Source organism: Enoplosus armatus, chromosome 7 (assembly GCF_043641665.1).
Source record: "Enoplosus armatus isolate fEnoArm2 chromosome 7, fEnoArm2.hap1, whole genome shotgun sequence".
Lineage (NCBI taxonomy): Eukaryota > Metazoa > Chordata > Actinopteri > Centrarchiformes > Enoplosidae > Enoplosus > Enoplosus armatus.
Genome location: NC_092186.1, coordinates 7,879,965 through 7,897,333, shown reverse-complemented (window position 1 = coordinate 7,897,333; position 17,369 = coordinate 7,879,965). Strand labels below are relative to the sequence as shown.

Below are 17,369 nucleotides of genomic sequence, written 5' to 3'. Positions count from 1 at the left end.
ACTTTGAGTGTACTGCCATAATACACTTTTTTTTACATTAAAAGCTACAGTACGTATGATTGCTATCTCGCTCATTTTTCCTGCTAGTAACAAAGGAACTGCAGGTTTTAGAGTGTGATAAGCAGGCAGGGTGTCGTGTGCCGCGCAGACAGAGTCCAGCCGCAGTGACCAGCATGTGGCTGACTGGTGGCGTGCGGGGACTGTGTGTTTGTGTCTGTGATTGGGTCCCATGTCTCCTCTAAATTACAGCCCTCAAGCTCTGAGCCAAGCCAACCTTTGACACACAGAGCAGAAGGGGAAAAAAATGCAGATAAAAGACAGAGAGATGCATGTGGAGACGCTGGCTTAAAGAGGATAAAAGGTGAAAGGCAGAAGGACTGGTGTAAAGCCTATTGAGAGCTTTTGCCTGTATTGACAGAGAGGCAGCTGCCCGTCCATCCCTCCTCCAGCGTGCTGACCTTCAGCTGTGTGTCTCTCCATGTGCAGGAGTCCATTGATTTCTCTCCCAACAGTCCAGCGTGCAGACCTGAGACCAGGCCGCTCGGCTGGGCAGAAACAAAACAGACCCACCTCACTCTGTGTGGTAATTCAGGCCTCATTTAAAGCGAAAGATTTATGTCTCAGTGTTCCCACAAACATAACAGGCATCAGGCTGATGGAGCCAGACCAGGGGTCACCTTACCTTTAAGAGCTTTTCCATCCACTGCGCCATCTATCATCCCATCTCCTACTTTACAACAATGTGTCTAATTAATCAATCAAATGGTCTTATCTTTCGCAGTTTCTTTTTTTTCTCTGTATTTTCTTCTAACTTGCCTCATCAGGTGTTAATGTGTATGTTTTTTCTGAGCTGAGACATGCAAGAGTTAACCGACTGATGGACAAGCCACAGAGTAGTGGTGAGCTGTGTCGAGTACATTCCATCATTTACTGAGTATTAATAGATTTGTTGTAAAGAAAATCCCAGTCTGTTTTCCTTTTGCATTCAAGCAGTGTTTTGCTTAGTCATCAGATCATCTGGATGATGATCATTCTGTAAAAGAGAGTAGTGACTGACATTAATGTTGTAATAATGTTGTAAAGATTTCAGTCCTGGTTTATTTGGCGATATCCACGGTTACTGATGGTAACAGCATGTGAGGTTTAATACTACACAAACACTCTTTAAGCAGCTACTTTCAGTCAAAAAATGATTGCAAACACGATCTGATCTTCACGCTGCACACGGCGGGAGTAGTTTTCCACACAACAGCAGGGTACAGTAAAGTTGGTTACCTTTCAGAGGAGTTGCAGTTATGCAGCTCTTCATCTAACAGCTCACTGTGGCTCCTCCCTCGGGAACATTTAGAACTGATTCACTGTCAAACAATGCAGAAATTAACTGTTGCCTTGTTTTTGAGCTGCATCTTTGATGAACAATTTCACAGTAGTAGCCACCTTGTGTTTCCCCAGTTCAGTGCTTTTGATATAAAGCAGTGGCAGTAGGAAACGTGTGGCTTGCATTAACAGTAACAGTGAGGCTAATCATAATAATAAAATAAAAAACAGTAACCCTGCATTACATGCATACATTGTTTCCTGTGAATCCCTCCTGCTTATTTAGGATATTTCAATCCCGCAGAGGAATGGCTTCACCATGAACAATAAATAATATTTTTTAATATGGTAATTACAGAATATAAATACATATAAAGACTATTGCAGAAAAAATGCAGACCATGAATATCATCAAAAACGGGTTTGATTTCATGAAAATCTTATGGATTGTTTGAACTTTTTAAAGCTGACAACACGTCACAGGATATGAAAGAGAGCAGGTAACACAGACATTTGGCAGATGTTGCAGTTCAAATCTTTCACCTCATATTTGAGCCTCAGAAAAGTCACAACCATTACAATCATTGCAAATTGTTTGAGCTGGTTAACAACAGAAAATATGAGGTAGGCAGAGAGAAATGTGGATATAAAGGGATGAAATTCAAGCTAGCTAAGTTGAGTGATTTGATGAATTGGTGATCTTCCACTGTTCAGTGTACGTATGATCCTGTGTGCAGTCTTGCTCTTCTTTGTGTTTAGAGTCACGTTTCCGCTCTCCTTGTTAAAGACCTGACCCGTTGTCCACACCTTTCACACAAGACAGAATAATGGTTGTAAAAGGAGAGCCAGAGATAACATTTATATTTCCATTCCCGCTCGACTTAAGGCAAATTTCCGTCTTTTGATAAACAGAAATTTTCCGGTGAACACGTCCTCGGATTCATCATTGTCATCACTGCAGGTTACAATGAGCATATGTCCCTGCTGAGATGTTCTATGTGTGCGAGCGCGCTGGCAGGCTCAGATAAGGCTCGTCTACAAAATGTCTGTCAAAGCATTTGTGAGTTTGCTCTGAGTTTTGGTGTTGTTTACATGTTCGAACTTCTGCCAGCCTCCTTGAGGGTGAAGACATACTTGTTTGTTTTCCAGCTGTTCTACTACAAATCAATAGTAATCTTGCTGTACATAATTTAGAGTCAAAGTTTAGCTGTCTTCTAACTCTAAGATTTATGTATTTTGTTTTTAGAAGTTTGCTTGTATCCCTTCCAGCTTTGCGTGTTGTTATTTGTGAACGCAAATTGGATGTGATTACACATTTGCAAATTAAGCCCATATGTACATTTCCAAAAGAATGCAAATTCGTTTTTTTTCTAGTTGCTATGGTAATGATGAACTGTCTGACAACCATGTAAGGTGACTCCTGTCCAGGGTGTCTTTGGTTGACTAGAACCACTGACCTATAGCCAACTTTGTTCATGCTCCCACAAGGACCCCCACCTCCAATACCCGCCCCCTCCCCCTGCCCTCGGGCCCAGAAAAAGGTTCATTGTGCAGGCAGAGAGCGAGGCAAGCAAGGCCTGGTTCTGTTTAGCGCGCTGTGCTGCATCTGAAACGCTCACCTTCCTCCAGGGTCTGCATCTGGAGCTGGTTTCCTGTTCAGGCTGCACTGGGCAGGGGCGGAGTTTGGCCCATCTCTGTGATTGGGCGAGATTGAGCCTTGATGGACCCCAGGATGGTTGGAACTGCCAAACAGTAATCTGTCAATCACTGGCATACAGATTCAAACCAGAGCATAATGCAAGAGAACGCTTATGATTGGTGCAAAGGCGTGAGCAAGAAGCCAGCGACGTTTCAGTCATACACCGATAATCCAGCAGCAAATTTAGCATCAGTCAATCTGCTGAGCCGATTCACAGAACAAAGAAGTCTTATGTTCTATATTTTCTATCACATGTCAGTTTTTCTTTGGGAAATGTTGTGTCATGACTCTCAAGTAATTTAAAGTAATGGCTTTATTTGAGTAATTGCAAGCCCTAAAATTAGCATTGTTTTGACAGAGCAATGCCATTGTTATTCTATAATTGGGTGTAATAGTCACATTAGAGCATGGCAGCAGGGCCAGTGCATTCAGTAATGGTGTTTAATAATAACTTTTGCTTCCTGTTATTACTGCAGTAATTCTGTAGGTCAGGCCAAGAGCACCGCCCCTAAATCTGCACAGTGGACCTTAAACGCAACATGAATTTAGCAGCATTCTGAGTCTGTCTTTGTTAGATGGGTTTTTGAAAGTTAGATGAGCGTTGGGGTTGGAAAGATATCCTTAAAAAGTTTACTTAAATTAAAATGGTATTGGCTGAAAATATGTATTTGAACAGGCTCTTTTTTGAGCATTTAATTAACCTGTAAACCTGTAAAGAGTATTTAAATGTTGTCGGTGGTCCAGATTGCTCAAAGTCCAAACACTCAATACAGTCGGTTCTATGTTTTTTGTAAATGCTTATTCTGAATAAATGGATCGAATGAAAGAAAACACGTCATATCTGAGCGCAATACTCTGATTGTGTTCTCCTAATTGCCATGGAAAGCATGCTGTATTCTGCTCCGCTCTGTTCCCAGAGGTGTACAGTACACTACCTTTCCAGTGAGCCTGTGTGCCAGCGCCGTGAGTCGGGCATTGTTGAGTTTAGCTTCAGTGCTGGAAAGAGCTTTAGTCAGTCTTCCCACTCAGCTTCACTCAGTTCAGTCTCAGTTCTGTACCAAAGACCTCCATTTCCTGCTTTGGCGCCACAGCATGCAGCTGACAGCAGCTTTTATAGATCTTCTGAAGGGACCCAGTTACAGTGCATGCTTCCTCTCACACGTAAAAACATACACATCCTGCACAGTACACAGTTTACACACATGGTTGGAAGGGGTATACGATATAGGGATATAATATATGAAAATAGCTTAGTGATGGCAGGAATTGTACTTGGGTTCACGTTCAAGTTCATCAAATAATACATTTGTTCAGTGGAATACATTCCAATACTTACTTTTAGCTACAGCTTCAAATTCAATTTTCCAGATTCTGATTCAGTTTTCCTAATTTATGTGCTGTTTCATGAGACACTGCCAGGCGTAGAAAAGACCAAAGTGAAGAAGTAAAACTGAATAAAAATAAAGCTGTCTTTTCTGTTGACAAAAAAGTTGAACAACCTTATTAGCTGTTGGCTTTGGAGAGACCAATGGATGACTCGCTTTCTAGGCCAAGGGGTCCGTAGATCAATCTGAGGGGTCATGAGCTGATCAAAATGAAAAAAAAAAACAGAAAATATATATATTGCTGCAGCACAAAATTATGTTTATTTTTTCTGACTTTTTCTTGTGAAATCTTGGACACTTCATCCTTCTTCATCCCTCTAGAAATCTCTCAAGTGAAACAATCTCCGAAAGGAAAACTCACCCTTTGCTTGAAATGCTCACACTACGGCTCTAACATGTGATGAGCTTTATTTGAAGGGGTCACAAGCCAAGAAGGCTGGGAACCACTGTATAAAAAAAGTTTTGTAGTGGTAATACGTTAAGGGATATTCTAACAAGCCTCTTCTAAACATTCAAATATCATGATGATCGTGAGGATTATAAATGATTACAGGCATGTTGTTCTGCTTTTCATCAATACTTGTTTGCACAGTAGCAGCAAGATAAAACTGCATAATGGTAACTTTGATCAAACCAACAACCTTTTTACTATCTGGCAGCTATGCTGACCAACCTGCAACCTGTGAAGCGTAGTTAAGACCACATGTTGAAGAAAAATACAAAATATAATTTGATGCCTACAAATGAAAACATATACTGGCATGCTCAGAGGCCCAGGAGGTAACACTCGTTCAGGTTTGAGCGAAGTACTTCTTGACAAATGATGTGGGGGCCCGGAGTCCCTGCAGAGCTCCTCTTTCAGCTCCTCGTCTCTCCGCGGACCCATACGGAGAGCTTCTGATGCCGAGGTACGATGGCAGCAGGTACTTCTTAGTCTAGCTCTGGTTAAAATAAAAATGCAATTTGTTGACAATGGCACGCGATCAGATGAATGTCCTCCTGGACATGCACAGACAGATGTGTAGGCGATCAATAGTCAATAGTTAGTAATGAGAGATGAAAGAGAAAGTACTTCACCGTTTGCATTTCAACAAGAAACTGTTAATGTCTTTCTCTCCTCACAGCCGTCCAGTTTCAGTTCATTTTTAGTTTAGTTTATTTATATAGCACTTTAAAAAGCAAACAGTATTTGCTTCACAAAGACAGACATATATGTATACACACACAAGCACAAATGCATACATGTGCCTGACAGATGCTCTGGAAATAAAGCAAGATTAAAATAGAAACAAGTTAAACCCAATGTAAAACCCAAGGGGAAACAAAATAAAAACAGATTAAACACAATTAAAAGCCAGAGAATAACAGTGGGTTTCTTAAAAGCATCAGCAGACTCAGCCTGTCTAAAGGCCTCCGGCAGGATATTCCAGAGCCGAGGAGCCGCTACAGAAAAGGCCCTGTCCCCGACCAGCAAAACGAATCTTTCAAGGGAAAGAGCCAAAACATTGTTTGGCAGTTAGAATGAGTGCAACTGGGAGAGGTATTTGATTTCACAATAGAAGAAATATGTGTGGTGAGATTGTGTTTGAACGGTCCAGAGGGGCGAGTGGTTGGCGGGGGTCTGAGGCGAGGAGGAGCTGTTGGAGTGAACAGACCAGCAGGAGAGAGTGTTCTCCAGATAACTCGGATGTTGGGAGGATGTCACCTTCAGCTGCGTCTATTCATGCAGCAGTGACTGTAACTGCGATGTTTAACTTTATATTTATGATCAAGATAATCACCAACATCAACAGAGTCACTGATGTAGTCCTTGTATTGTGAACACTGTCCACCACATTTTCCTAAAAGTCTTCTCCTCAGCTATTTCAGGGGGGACAGTCAATCAGTTCTGTGGCTTTGGCTCACCGTCTCTGGGTTGCCGATTGTATTGCGTCTTTGTCTCCGTGCAGAGTTCTTCTGGGTCAGATACAGGATCCCCCCAGTGGGACCACTGCAAGGTCCAAAACCCATCGTTCTCAGAGCCTGTTTGTCTTGGTAAGAGGAGCACAAAGCCCTTCACAGAGGAATCCCTCGTTAAAATGAAATATATCCACGGGGCATTTGTAGCTGTATCCGACACAAACATATTGTCCTCTGTCAACAATCATTCCCTTTATACGATCATCTGAGGCTCAATTCCTCATGTAATATCTCAGTATCTTTCTCAACTCCTTTTCTTCCCCCCTTTGTTTTTCATGTTTTTTTCAGCTGTTGCCTCCATTTCCCCCTTTCAGCTCTATTTTTCATTCAATTTTCATGCTGTTCATCGGACAGATTAGCTCCACACCCTTGTTTTATAGGTCCATGAGCTCAGCCTTGTTGTGAAAGTGGCCAGTGTTCTGTAAACGGCCCAGTGATCTACAGCATGTCGGGACTAGAGCGCAACCGTCGTGTGGGACTATTCAGACCTGCTCAGACAGGCTCACAAAAACAGGTCACTGCACCTAAACATTGCCCCAAATGTTGGATTTGTGTGTGTGTGTGTGTGTGTGTGTGTGTGTGTGTGTGTGTGTGTGTGTGTGAGATAGAGACTGAGAGAAAGCAGTTCAGTGCAAATCCAACAAGAGCATGAAACAAAACTAAGCGTTACCTCAACCTCTCACAGAGCTGTAAAATTAGCAAATGGAACGATGAGCTCACTCACACTGTGCTCTTCATTTAAACACTTACAGTATTTTTACAAGGACGCTAACTAATAACATGTACACTAATGAATAGGTAATATAAAATGATGTAAATGCTCTTTGCATCATAATGCAATATACTCAACAGGGGGACACAGCTAATTAATCAATGAATCAATATGTTGTTTTTACACTTTTTTTTTAATGGACTAAACAAAAAAGATAAAACATGTAATATTTGTGTGTGTGTATATACATACAGTATATACAGTTCGGCCACAGACTCGAGTGTGTTATGCTAGTAGCAGCTAATGTAGCCTCGAGCCATTAGCCTCAAGCAGAGATGAGGTGCGGGATACAGAGGTCTGGTAAGCTCACTTTCTTCCAACTCCAGAACACCTCCAACCAACACTGATTCAAGTGGCATCACTTGAGGTCATTTATCAGACTTTCGCCCAGTAAAGATATAACTTATGGCACTCTGGAAGGTGCAAATATTACTGTCTTCTGACTACCTGCCTGTTTTCCATGTATGTCTGTGTGTTGTGTGTCACAGGCTCTTGGAGACTCTGACTTCCCTGCTGTGCTGAGGCAGCTGCTGCCCTTGATGAAGCCCCGTGGAGGCGAGGACAGCGCGGCCTCTGAGGCAAGGTCCAGGGAGGATGAGTGCGGGCCTGAAGAGCTGATCCTCCTTCTGGTCTACCTGTACTCCCTGGCTGATGAGGCGCAGCCCGCGGACCAGGACACTGAGGAGGAGGAGCTGGAGAAGCTGGAGAGGGAGCTGATAGGAGTGCTCACCCTGGTCCTCACCCGAGAGACCGAACTCAGCCCCTTGCTCCAGAAACTCACCGGTGAGAGAGAGAGAGTTAATGTGATTACAGTTTCATGATTACCTCCAGGAGCATGCTCTGTTTGCCAAATTTGCTGATGGTCTAAGGAGAGAGAAATTGGAGCAGGAGAGTGGGAACAGCTGATTGTTTATTTCCTCAGTCTGCTTCCAGTGCTGTTAATGGGAGGCTTTTTATCAAAGTCTTCACACCCCATCCCTCTACTTCTGTCCTTGCATCACACACACACACACACACACACACACACACACACACCTACACACACACTTTCTGGTCCGTTTGGCAAGCAGATACACAAACAGTTGAGTGTGGAAATGTCTGAACTTTGTGCATATGGATAAGTGTGAGAGAGAAATGTCCACTTCACTTCAACATCTACAGCCCCTCTGCAATGACAATGAGATATACCTGTACAGCATACAGATGTAAGAAAACTTTGTATTTGCGGTTCAAACTTGCTAATTGGCACCAATGTGTGTCTAGTTTCTTTGGTTCCTCTGTGCACCACCTCTTGCTGGTTTAGCTGAGCTGGTAACTGTGTGGTAGAGCAGCTCAAGGCCAGCCCCTAAGATGAATGAACCGTCTACCTCCACACCACAGTCGGCTGTACCTCCCAGAGTAATAGCGTCTTTAACCTTGAGCCTGTACACACACGGTCTCCTCCCCTGCCACATAGTTCATAATTAGAGCTACTTTTAGTTTTAGCCCGCTCTGTACCTTAGCACACACCCTGAAATAATATACTGCTGTCAGGGTTTTCATCTCATATCGCACATAGGCTCATATAGTATATATAGGGTTGGTAAATCTATGAAAAGCGCTAATAAAGATTGTTGATCCCTCTTGCTCTTTTTCACCCTTTTCCTTCTCATACTCCGTCTCTCTCTCTTCCTGTTCTACTTGGCTAAGTGCAGCTTGGAATTGAGGGGCCTCTTGGCAGGCAAAGGCGCAGAGATGTGGCTCATGTTTAAAACCTGACTCTCTGTTATAAACACTTCATTGGAAATTACCCTGTCATAGTGTGCCAGGTGTGTTTTAGACAGAAAACACTGCGTGTGTGTGTGCACATGCGCACGTCTTGCCCATTCAAATGAATTCAGCAGTCTGCTCTTAGATTTGAGCGTGTGTGTGTGTGTGTGCACGCTCACGCACGAGTGTCTGTGTGAGAGTTTTTATGGCAGCCGATGAAGTGCTTGGCTGGGGTAACATGAGGCGGGAGGTCGTCTCTCTCTGCATCCAGAGCAAAACACCGATTGTGACATTCTCCCCAATTAAAGGAGTCAAATGGAAACCAGACGTTGAATGAAAACCTGGTCGCCATGAGAACAATGTTTTTACAAATTCTTCTATTTTGTTCCCCTTGGCTACAGCACATGCACAAACAGGGTGCAGAAACACAAGAACAATATACACAGAGAAGAAATCAGGACAAGTGAGTTTGGGACTGGACACAGGACAGACTAATGCAACACACCCCGACCCCGCCGACTAACTCCTTCTGGGAACTTAATTAAAGAGGATCTTCAGGAAATGGCGTTCCTCAGACTACCGTACCCTGCAGATTTGTTGTCTATTCCATGTTTCCTGTTTCCTGAGTTTTGTGTACAGCAGCATAAAACTTTCATCATACTTGTTAGTACGATCAATTTATTGTTTGTTTTGGCCTTTTCATGTGATCTGTTGACAATAAGAAAAATATATAATATCACAGACTTACCCTTTAAATAACACATCTCACCACAGTGCTTCATCTTCGTCTCACTTAGACCAGAGGGAGGACAAATCCGACTCCTCAGAATGTCCTAATATAAACTTAGGGCTGCCCCCTGAAAGTCAAAGATTTGAATCATCAGTCAGACACCCCTCAGTTGTCTGAGATTCTTCAAGTTGAGCAGTTGTTTTTTTTGTTTTTTTATGTCAGTCAGTGTGTTTCTGGGGACATTTCGGTCCCCAGAAGCAGCTGCAGAGTGTACGCTCCTTTCATGATGCTCTCTAGGGTCAAATCATTCCACTACTAAGTCATCCCGCCTGCTTGGTGAAGGTGTCTGCGACTGGCACAGGCAGCTGTATTAGCACATTTAGTACGCATTAGCTCGGAGGGCTTGCTTTGCTTGTTTACTATATTACTGAACGTCGCTGTCACCCTGACCATCCCACCGAACCCCATTCAAAAATCTGGCAGTTCAATAAAGTGTTGCTTGATAGCCTATATGTTTGTGTTGAACAGCTAAATCCCAATCGACTGACACAATTCTGAGTCAGGGAAAAGCCCTAAACTCATCTCACCACAGTGCTTCGTCTTGCTCACTCATACCAGAGGGAGTGTTAACTCAAGTTTGGGGTATTCAAGAAGTTTTGCCATGTCTATATGTTTGCATTTGTTTACACAATGCAACTTTCTCATCACTGTGCATGTCCGTGCATGTGAAATGAACATTCATACTATACAGTACAGTACAGCTTGTCTGCATTGTTGTCTTCGGGTACGGCTTTGATTAAAGGGTTGAACAGTATTTATCCAAGAAAATGGTTCCGCTTATTGCAGCCTGGGAAATGAGCTCTTAAACCAAAACGCTCCACAGCCAACACCACATGTGGGGAGAGCCGGATTGGTCATGTGCAAAGCCGCGAATGGGGAACAAACAGCGTGATTGGTTAAGGAACCCACTGCTCTCCTGAAACCCGGAGTGTGATTGGCTGCTGCCACACAGTCTGTGGTGTACATGGGTGGTGTGTGTGATGTGTGCAGGTTGTAAATAGCTCCAAGCAGTTACTGTTAATCCCTCGTTCAGTTGTGGCAAAAAACGACATTGATGCTGGTAAGAGAGCGAGAATGAGTGTTCCTCAGACTTCTTTATGGATTTGTTTCCTGTCAGCCTTGGTGGATCTTGTTTTCCTTTGGTGCTGAATCAAACTTCCTTCTCTTTTTTTCCCTCTCTTCTCTCAGCATTAGGGTACAGTGGGCCAGAGAAAGAGAGCAGGCCAACCCAAATGTTCCTAATTCTTCACCCTAGGACGTCCAGCTAGCTCAGGATCATGGATCATAGTTTGTCTGCGCTTGTGTCAGTGTGTGGGTGTACAGCTCCAGTAGTTAGAATGTGAAATCTCAGTCCCCAGATGGTAATGATAGTGATTTACTGGCAGCAGTGACAGAAGAAGGGAAGAAGGTCGCAAAATAACTTTTAGAGCAAGACATGAATTTTAACTGAAATTGCGGTGGTTTCAAGTCCTGTTCCTCTCTCTCTCTCTCTCTCTCTCTCTCTCTCTCTCTCTCTCTCTCTCTCTCTCTGTCTCTCTCTCTCTCTCTCTCTCTCTCTCTCTCTGCCTCAGACACACATTGGGTTTGTTATTCATCCTGTCAGTGGGGTGTGCACGGGGCAAGGAAGAGGGGAGCAGTGGGAGAGTCGGACCTCCCCAACGCCGCTGTTTGGGTTGGCACGGCAACACGGGCCAGTCGAGGGACATGAAAGGGATCACACATAACTCTGGCCACCAACTCTCCGTCTGCCTACCTCTTAAACTTTTCTTCTCTTTATTTTTTTAATGTCCTTTTCCATTTCTCCCTCTTTCTGGCTTTTTCACCACCCTTTCGTTCTCCCTCCTTCCCTCTCTCCGAGGCCCTGAAGCACCAGGCTGGTTGCAGGGGGAAGTGGAGCATAAGTTGGTCTAATGATCGCGCCTGATTAAATATATTTCCCCTGTTGCACTGTGTTTATGAAATTAGTCCCAATTATTTTTAATTGGTGGTCTTGCTTTACTTCCTCCTCAGTTACACAAACACACACATACACACACACATACATGTATGAGGTGAAAGCCGTCGACCCCGGGGTGAACAAAGCAGCCAGTGGCATTGTGCTCTCTAGTTCACTTCATCAGATAAGCTGATGACATGGAGCTCAGGCTTTAATTAACAGAGGCTCATCAGCTCCTCACTGCCGGGCCAGACAGGCCTGGATCACAGGCAGGGCCACACACAGACTCGCACCCCACCAAGTTTGCTACCAAGTCAGCACTGTGGTTGAGTCTCCATACTGGGTCTCTTGTTTCCTTGTATCCATCTCACTTCAAAAAGGGAACATTTAAAATATATCATTAACAAATGTCAGATCATTTTAGTACATATTTGTAGAATATGCTTTTATTTCTATGGGGAAGCACATCTTAAAACGTATCTATGTACCTTAAATGTATGCATTACAATTGCATGCAAGTGGATGCATCCTACCCCTCCACCAAGACCAAATGGTGAGCTTTGAATTATGCGTTTGGTGCTCCACTTGCCCTTAACAACTGAGACATGGAATTAGTTTGGAGGAGTTTTTCTTTTTCATCCAGGGAGTAAGATGTCAAGTCAAAATGAAACTGAAGAACTAAAACAGAGGTGATGAAGCTTCTCTCTAGCAAGCAATCAAACATCAACTCTACATAATCAATATACAATACGTCTGGATAATTTAGTTTTGACTTGTCAGTGAAATGGCCTGAGACAAAGGCGCCTTCTAATCGTAGGGAGGGATACATTTGCTTCAGTAGTTGTGAAGAGATTTTTGTCCTGAGACTTTTGTACAATGTACTGTATGCAGTAATGAAAAATGATACCTGCAGTATTATCACTCAGAAGCAAGCCGTCAGCTGTCGAAATAGTGCAGTGAGTAGTAGCCATAGTTTGTCGGCTAGATTTCGCAGGGCCAGCCGAGAGTGTAGTTTACACCTCTGTTTGCTTTATGGAGTGTGTTAGCGCTCAGCAGAGAATTCCTTGGCGTCTTATTTATGACAGGAAATGCACATCATAAAAGACTCGTAAGCACTTATATCTCCACCGGGAATTGGGCTTGCAGAATGAAAAAGGACACTATCTCCATCCCACACAAGACTTTCAAATAGATACACACACACTCGCTCAACGAAGAAAAGGCAGAAATACATACCAGACACACACAAACACACACATACAGGCGGGCTCCAGAGGGACTCTAACTGAGACAGCGGCCCCTGGCCCCTGCACACGCGTCAGTGCAGGCAGGGGTCAGTCTGTGACCCTCTGTCGGAGGGTCAGCAGAGGAGTCCAGCCAACGCACTTTACCCGCTCGTCTTCTGCAGGGACACCCCTTGGCTCCTCTGGGAAGACATCCCTCTTGATCTGCTTCACTTTCTGTGCAGCACTTAGACTGAGAGGCAAAGAGTTTAAAGAAGGTCTTTGTGGGTCTCTGTGTGTGCCTTTTCTACAGTCTGATGGCCGTAGAAACAAATGTCTTAACTCGAACAGCATTCATAAATGAGCGTATGAGTTTGGTGGGCTGTGTGTGCGTGTGTCTGTTTTTTAGCAGAGCCACTTGGTTTTACAGTATATCTGCGTTTTATCTGTTGGTGCGGAAGAACTTGTTTACGTTCAGGATTCCAGTCAGCAGTGAAAGATGACCTGTCCTAATGTACCCGCTTTCCTCCCCAAACTGTCCCCTCACTCGCTCTCTCTCCACCCACAACCAGTGCATTTTCTGAATCTGAGGAACTCTCTAAACTACTTTCACCTCATACTCCTCAAGGGATGTCCGGCTGTAAACTTGGCAGAATCGACCGTCAATAGAATGTTGTGATGTGGTCGTGATTTGCTGCGGGGCTCAGCGCTGCTTTTGACGACTACGCCCTCAAACAACAACAACAGGAACAGAGGTATGCTTCCTGTGTTAGCGCCCCGTACAAACACCGGGACTAATCTAGCAGTCCTGGAAGAGAAACGTCCTTCTGCGAAAGTTCTTCTGCTCGGTTCTGAGTTCTCCTGGGTGGAGAATTCCTCCATGGCCTCGACACCAGATGGAAGCTCTCCTGGCGCTATGAGCTGGCCGGGTCATTTCCTGTCAGGAGGCCTGGTGTTAATCAAGGCCTGAGCCAGCAGGGAACGCCCCCTACTCCCCTACCTCCTTCTTCTCCTCTTACACCCCCTCATCTAGCAGAGAGGCTAAGAAATGCACATTTTCTCTCCTCCCCCATTTCCCCCCTTTAGTTTCAGTTCTTTTGTCTTCCATACCATACCCCTGCTTTGTTTAGTACATGTCATACTCCACTCTTAGTGTCTTCAGGTGGTCGTAAATCATGTGGAGGTAATGGTCTGTGTTATCAAAGTGTCCCTATGGAGGACTGCAGGTTCAGCCAATAGATAGAAGGAGATAGTAAGGAATGAGGAGAAAGGAGGCTTTCTTTACTTGCAGTCTGGTCACTTTCTGTTGTGTCTGTTAGTGTCTCCTGTAGTGTGATGGACACAGTCGGAGATAGGCTTATCTCCTTGCTCCTCCCACTCAGCTGACCTCCAGGCTGACCAGACGCAGGCCGACAAGCTGAGGGGGGCAGTCAGAGGGAATGTTTGGACCAAGTTCTCCTGCTATGTCTTTCTTAGTCACTTAATGGTCTACGTGCCTCGTCTCCAGTGTTCAATGGTGAAGCGCTGCCTTAGCTGTGGTTTTTCTGTGGGGTCATTTACATGCTAGGAGGTTCTGGACTCATGCAAATGTAGCTCATGTATCCTAGCTTTGGGTTGAAACATAAAAACATAATTTAGTTTGAGAAAATTCAGTTAAGCTAAGTATGAAAAACACTTCAAGTATGAGACTTGGAATGAAAACATAATGTTCCATCAGTGTTTTGGATTTCACTGTTGCTGTATTATCAGATTTGTGATTTAATTTTGATGACCGCGAGCAGTTCAAACTGTTTTTGGTGTTTGCTGTTTTTGGAAAGCATTTCTTTTTCCTCTAATAGAGGTCACAACCTAAGAAAAAATGTTTCTACCAGAACCTAATGGTTCATTCTTCAAATAAACCTAAATCTGAGTGTGCTTATGTTCATTATTGAAACAGCAGAAAAGGCAAGCAAGCAGCAAGGAGAGCAAACGACTGCTAGTGCCCTCTCAGCACCCATAGGCCTCAGGTGTCATTGCTCTCTCAACAGTCATCTATGAATATTGCATTCAAAGATGTATGTATTCCCATGAAAGTTGCTTACTGGGCACGTTTATCTGAAAAAGCCACCGCAGGCTTCCTCACACTTCCTCACACTTCCTCACGCGTTTTTTGGCCCATAGAGCATGCTCAGTAGTGTCCTCCTCCAGCCAAGCCAGCTAATATATTGTTATTCAGTGTTTTACAGTCACTCATTTTCTAATGATTGTGTGTGGAGAAAAGAAATTGTGTATGTCAAAATCGCTTTACAAAAGAATAAACAAACATGACTAAGTATCTGATCAGACATTCAGATCCCACTTTCAACACTTTTTAAATACTATTGCTATAGGCAGCACTAAATGTAAAAGTTCCTGTTAGCCTGTTCCACCCCTGGTAGATGAGTGTTCTAGCTGTGCTGAGCTGACGCAGCCTGATAAAGCACAGACTGTTGGCTATCATTTAAATCCTCCTATCAATACAACCTATTTCTCCATCACATTTTCTGTCTGCCTCTCCATCTTCTTATCTTCTCTTAGTTCTGTCGGCTTCTTGGTCCTCTCAGGCTGCTCACACACACACACACACACACACACACTCACTCGACTGTCTTTGATGCTGACAGCTGCTTGCCGTCTGCACTGTGTCTGTGAGCTCAGCACTATCACATCCGACTCAGCCCACTCTCAGTCCAGGTAAACGAGCTCTCTCTGATGGGCAGAGAATGAATGAACTGGCTGTTGTAACGTTTTCCTCTGCAGTCTCGCTGATGGTGAGACACATTTTGGCGAAGAGAACCGTCAGCTGCCCGTTATCGCCGCCATCCACACAGCGTGGGTGCATGCACCGTGATAATGACTGTCTGCGGCGAGGATTGCTGCAGTGAGGCCAGTGTAAACTCGGCCCCCCGGAAAATAAACACATTAGAACACACACATATGCACAACTGTCGCCCCTTGCCCTAAGGCCAAAGCACCCCCCCGCCCCTATTGTATACTCCCCAGTATACCAGCTTCTTTTCTATCGTCCCTGACCCAGAACACACAAACTGAAGTCTCCACATTGAAAACACTCTCTATTTTTGGCCATGCTTAATTTCCCTCTCCGTACTGTAGCGATAGCAAATCCTAAGAAAATCCACTGTAGGGGATGTGTTATTTCCAGGATGGGATGTATGTTTTTAATTTTCTCCTTTTCCTGTTCTCTCCTCCACGCCTCCAGTCCCCCTTTTAGACTCTCCTCTCATATTGCTGCTGTTCACAGTTCCTCAGTAGCATCTCTCCGGAGTTTCACAGTTGCACACAACCTCTCTCCTTTAATGAAACACTCGCTTATTTATCGCCAAGTGTTGACGAAGTAACATTAGCGCTATGCTGAGTTCTTGGAAATGGATCATACAGTGTGTTCGACATACTGAGGATTAAGATTGAAATGCTCATTATCAGCTTTACTCTGGAGGAAATGTGGGATGACAGGGGGATCGTTCACATATCGTCTGGGACTATCCAGTACTGCAGGGATTTTGGCAAGATATAAAAGAGGAGATTGAAAAAAATAGTGAAAATTGCCATCCCAATGAAACCTGTGTTGTTTTTAGTTGAAGAACCACCCCAAAATGTAATGGGGCAAAGACCAGAGAGATATAAACTACACATACTTCTACTGATTGCAAGAAAAATTATAACTATAAGTGGAAGGAAAGCGCTTTCGCCAACACAAACTCAAAGGATCAGCCAGCTCAAAGCCCTATGTCAAGGACTGTTTAATAGGGTTTTATGTTTTATGTTACTGATACTGAAATTTAGTTAAAAGTTTAAAAAAAAATAAAAACAAATTCAAAACAAGATTGAAATATAACATAACCTGTTGAATTGTGGATTCTTTTTAAATATTCATAAAAATGCCTGTAGAGTGTTATTTCTTGCTGTTAGACTAAAAGTGCTATTAGACGCACTAATGTGGATTTTACAGCATTACTGTGGCAGGTCGAGCCCTCTACTAACATTAACATCTGTCTCTCAGGTGGGAGCAGCCGCCCTCTGGTAGGCCTCCTTGCATCACTGCACCACCAGTAAAGACACACACACACACACACACACACATCGGCAGCTGCCTCACACTTTCACTTGAACTTTGAATAATTCTAAAACCAGCAAGCTTTGTAGTCCAAATGTTTTCAGTTGTGATACACTGTGCTGCAGTTCCTGACCCAATCCGTGACAGCCCTCTGCTGCGATGTGTGGGAGCGGATTAGCCCGTTGTGTACTTTGAATGACAGGATTATGAAGTTTGTGTGTTTCTGTAGGGCTGGTGTGTATGAAGTATGTGTGTTATTAGCAGTGCGGCGTGTTATTTGTGTTATGCTAACCTATTTTTGTAAGCAGTGCATCTTTTGTAGCAGAGGTTATTGTGGGTTATTGTGGTACTCAGGCCAGGAATATGATACACACACACACACACACACACACACACACACACACACACACACACACTCCTCAATTAAAAGCCATGTTAACATTATT

General features: G+C 43.8%; 1 protein-coding gene across 1 annotated transcript in view; it reads left to right on the top strand.

Moving 5' to 3' along the window:
* The window catches only part of scfd2 (sec1 family domain containing 2), an 83,728-nt gene that overhangs the window by 31,203 nt on the left and 35,156 nt on the right, over positions 1 to 17,369 (top strand). The window contains exon 5 of the mRNA XM_070909334.1: positions 7,621 to 7,915. Within this exon, the coding sequence (XP_070765435.1) occupies positions 7,621 to 7,915 (295 nt within the window). The remainder of the gene's footprint in view (positions 1 to 7,620; positions 7,916 to 17,369) is intronic.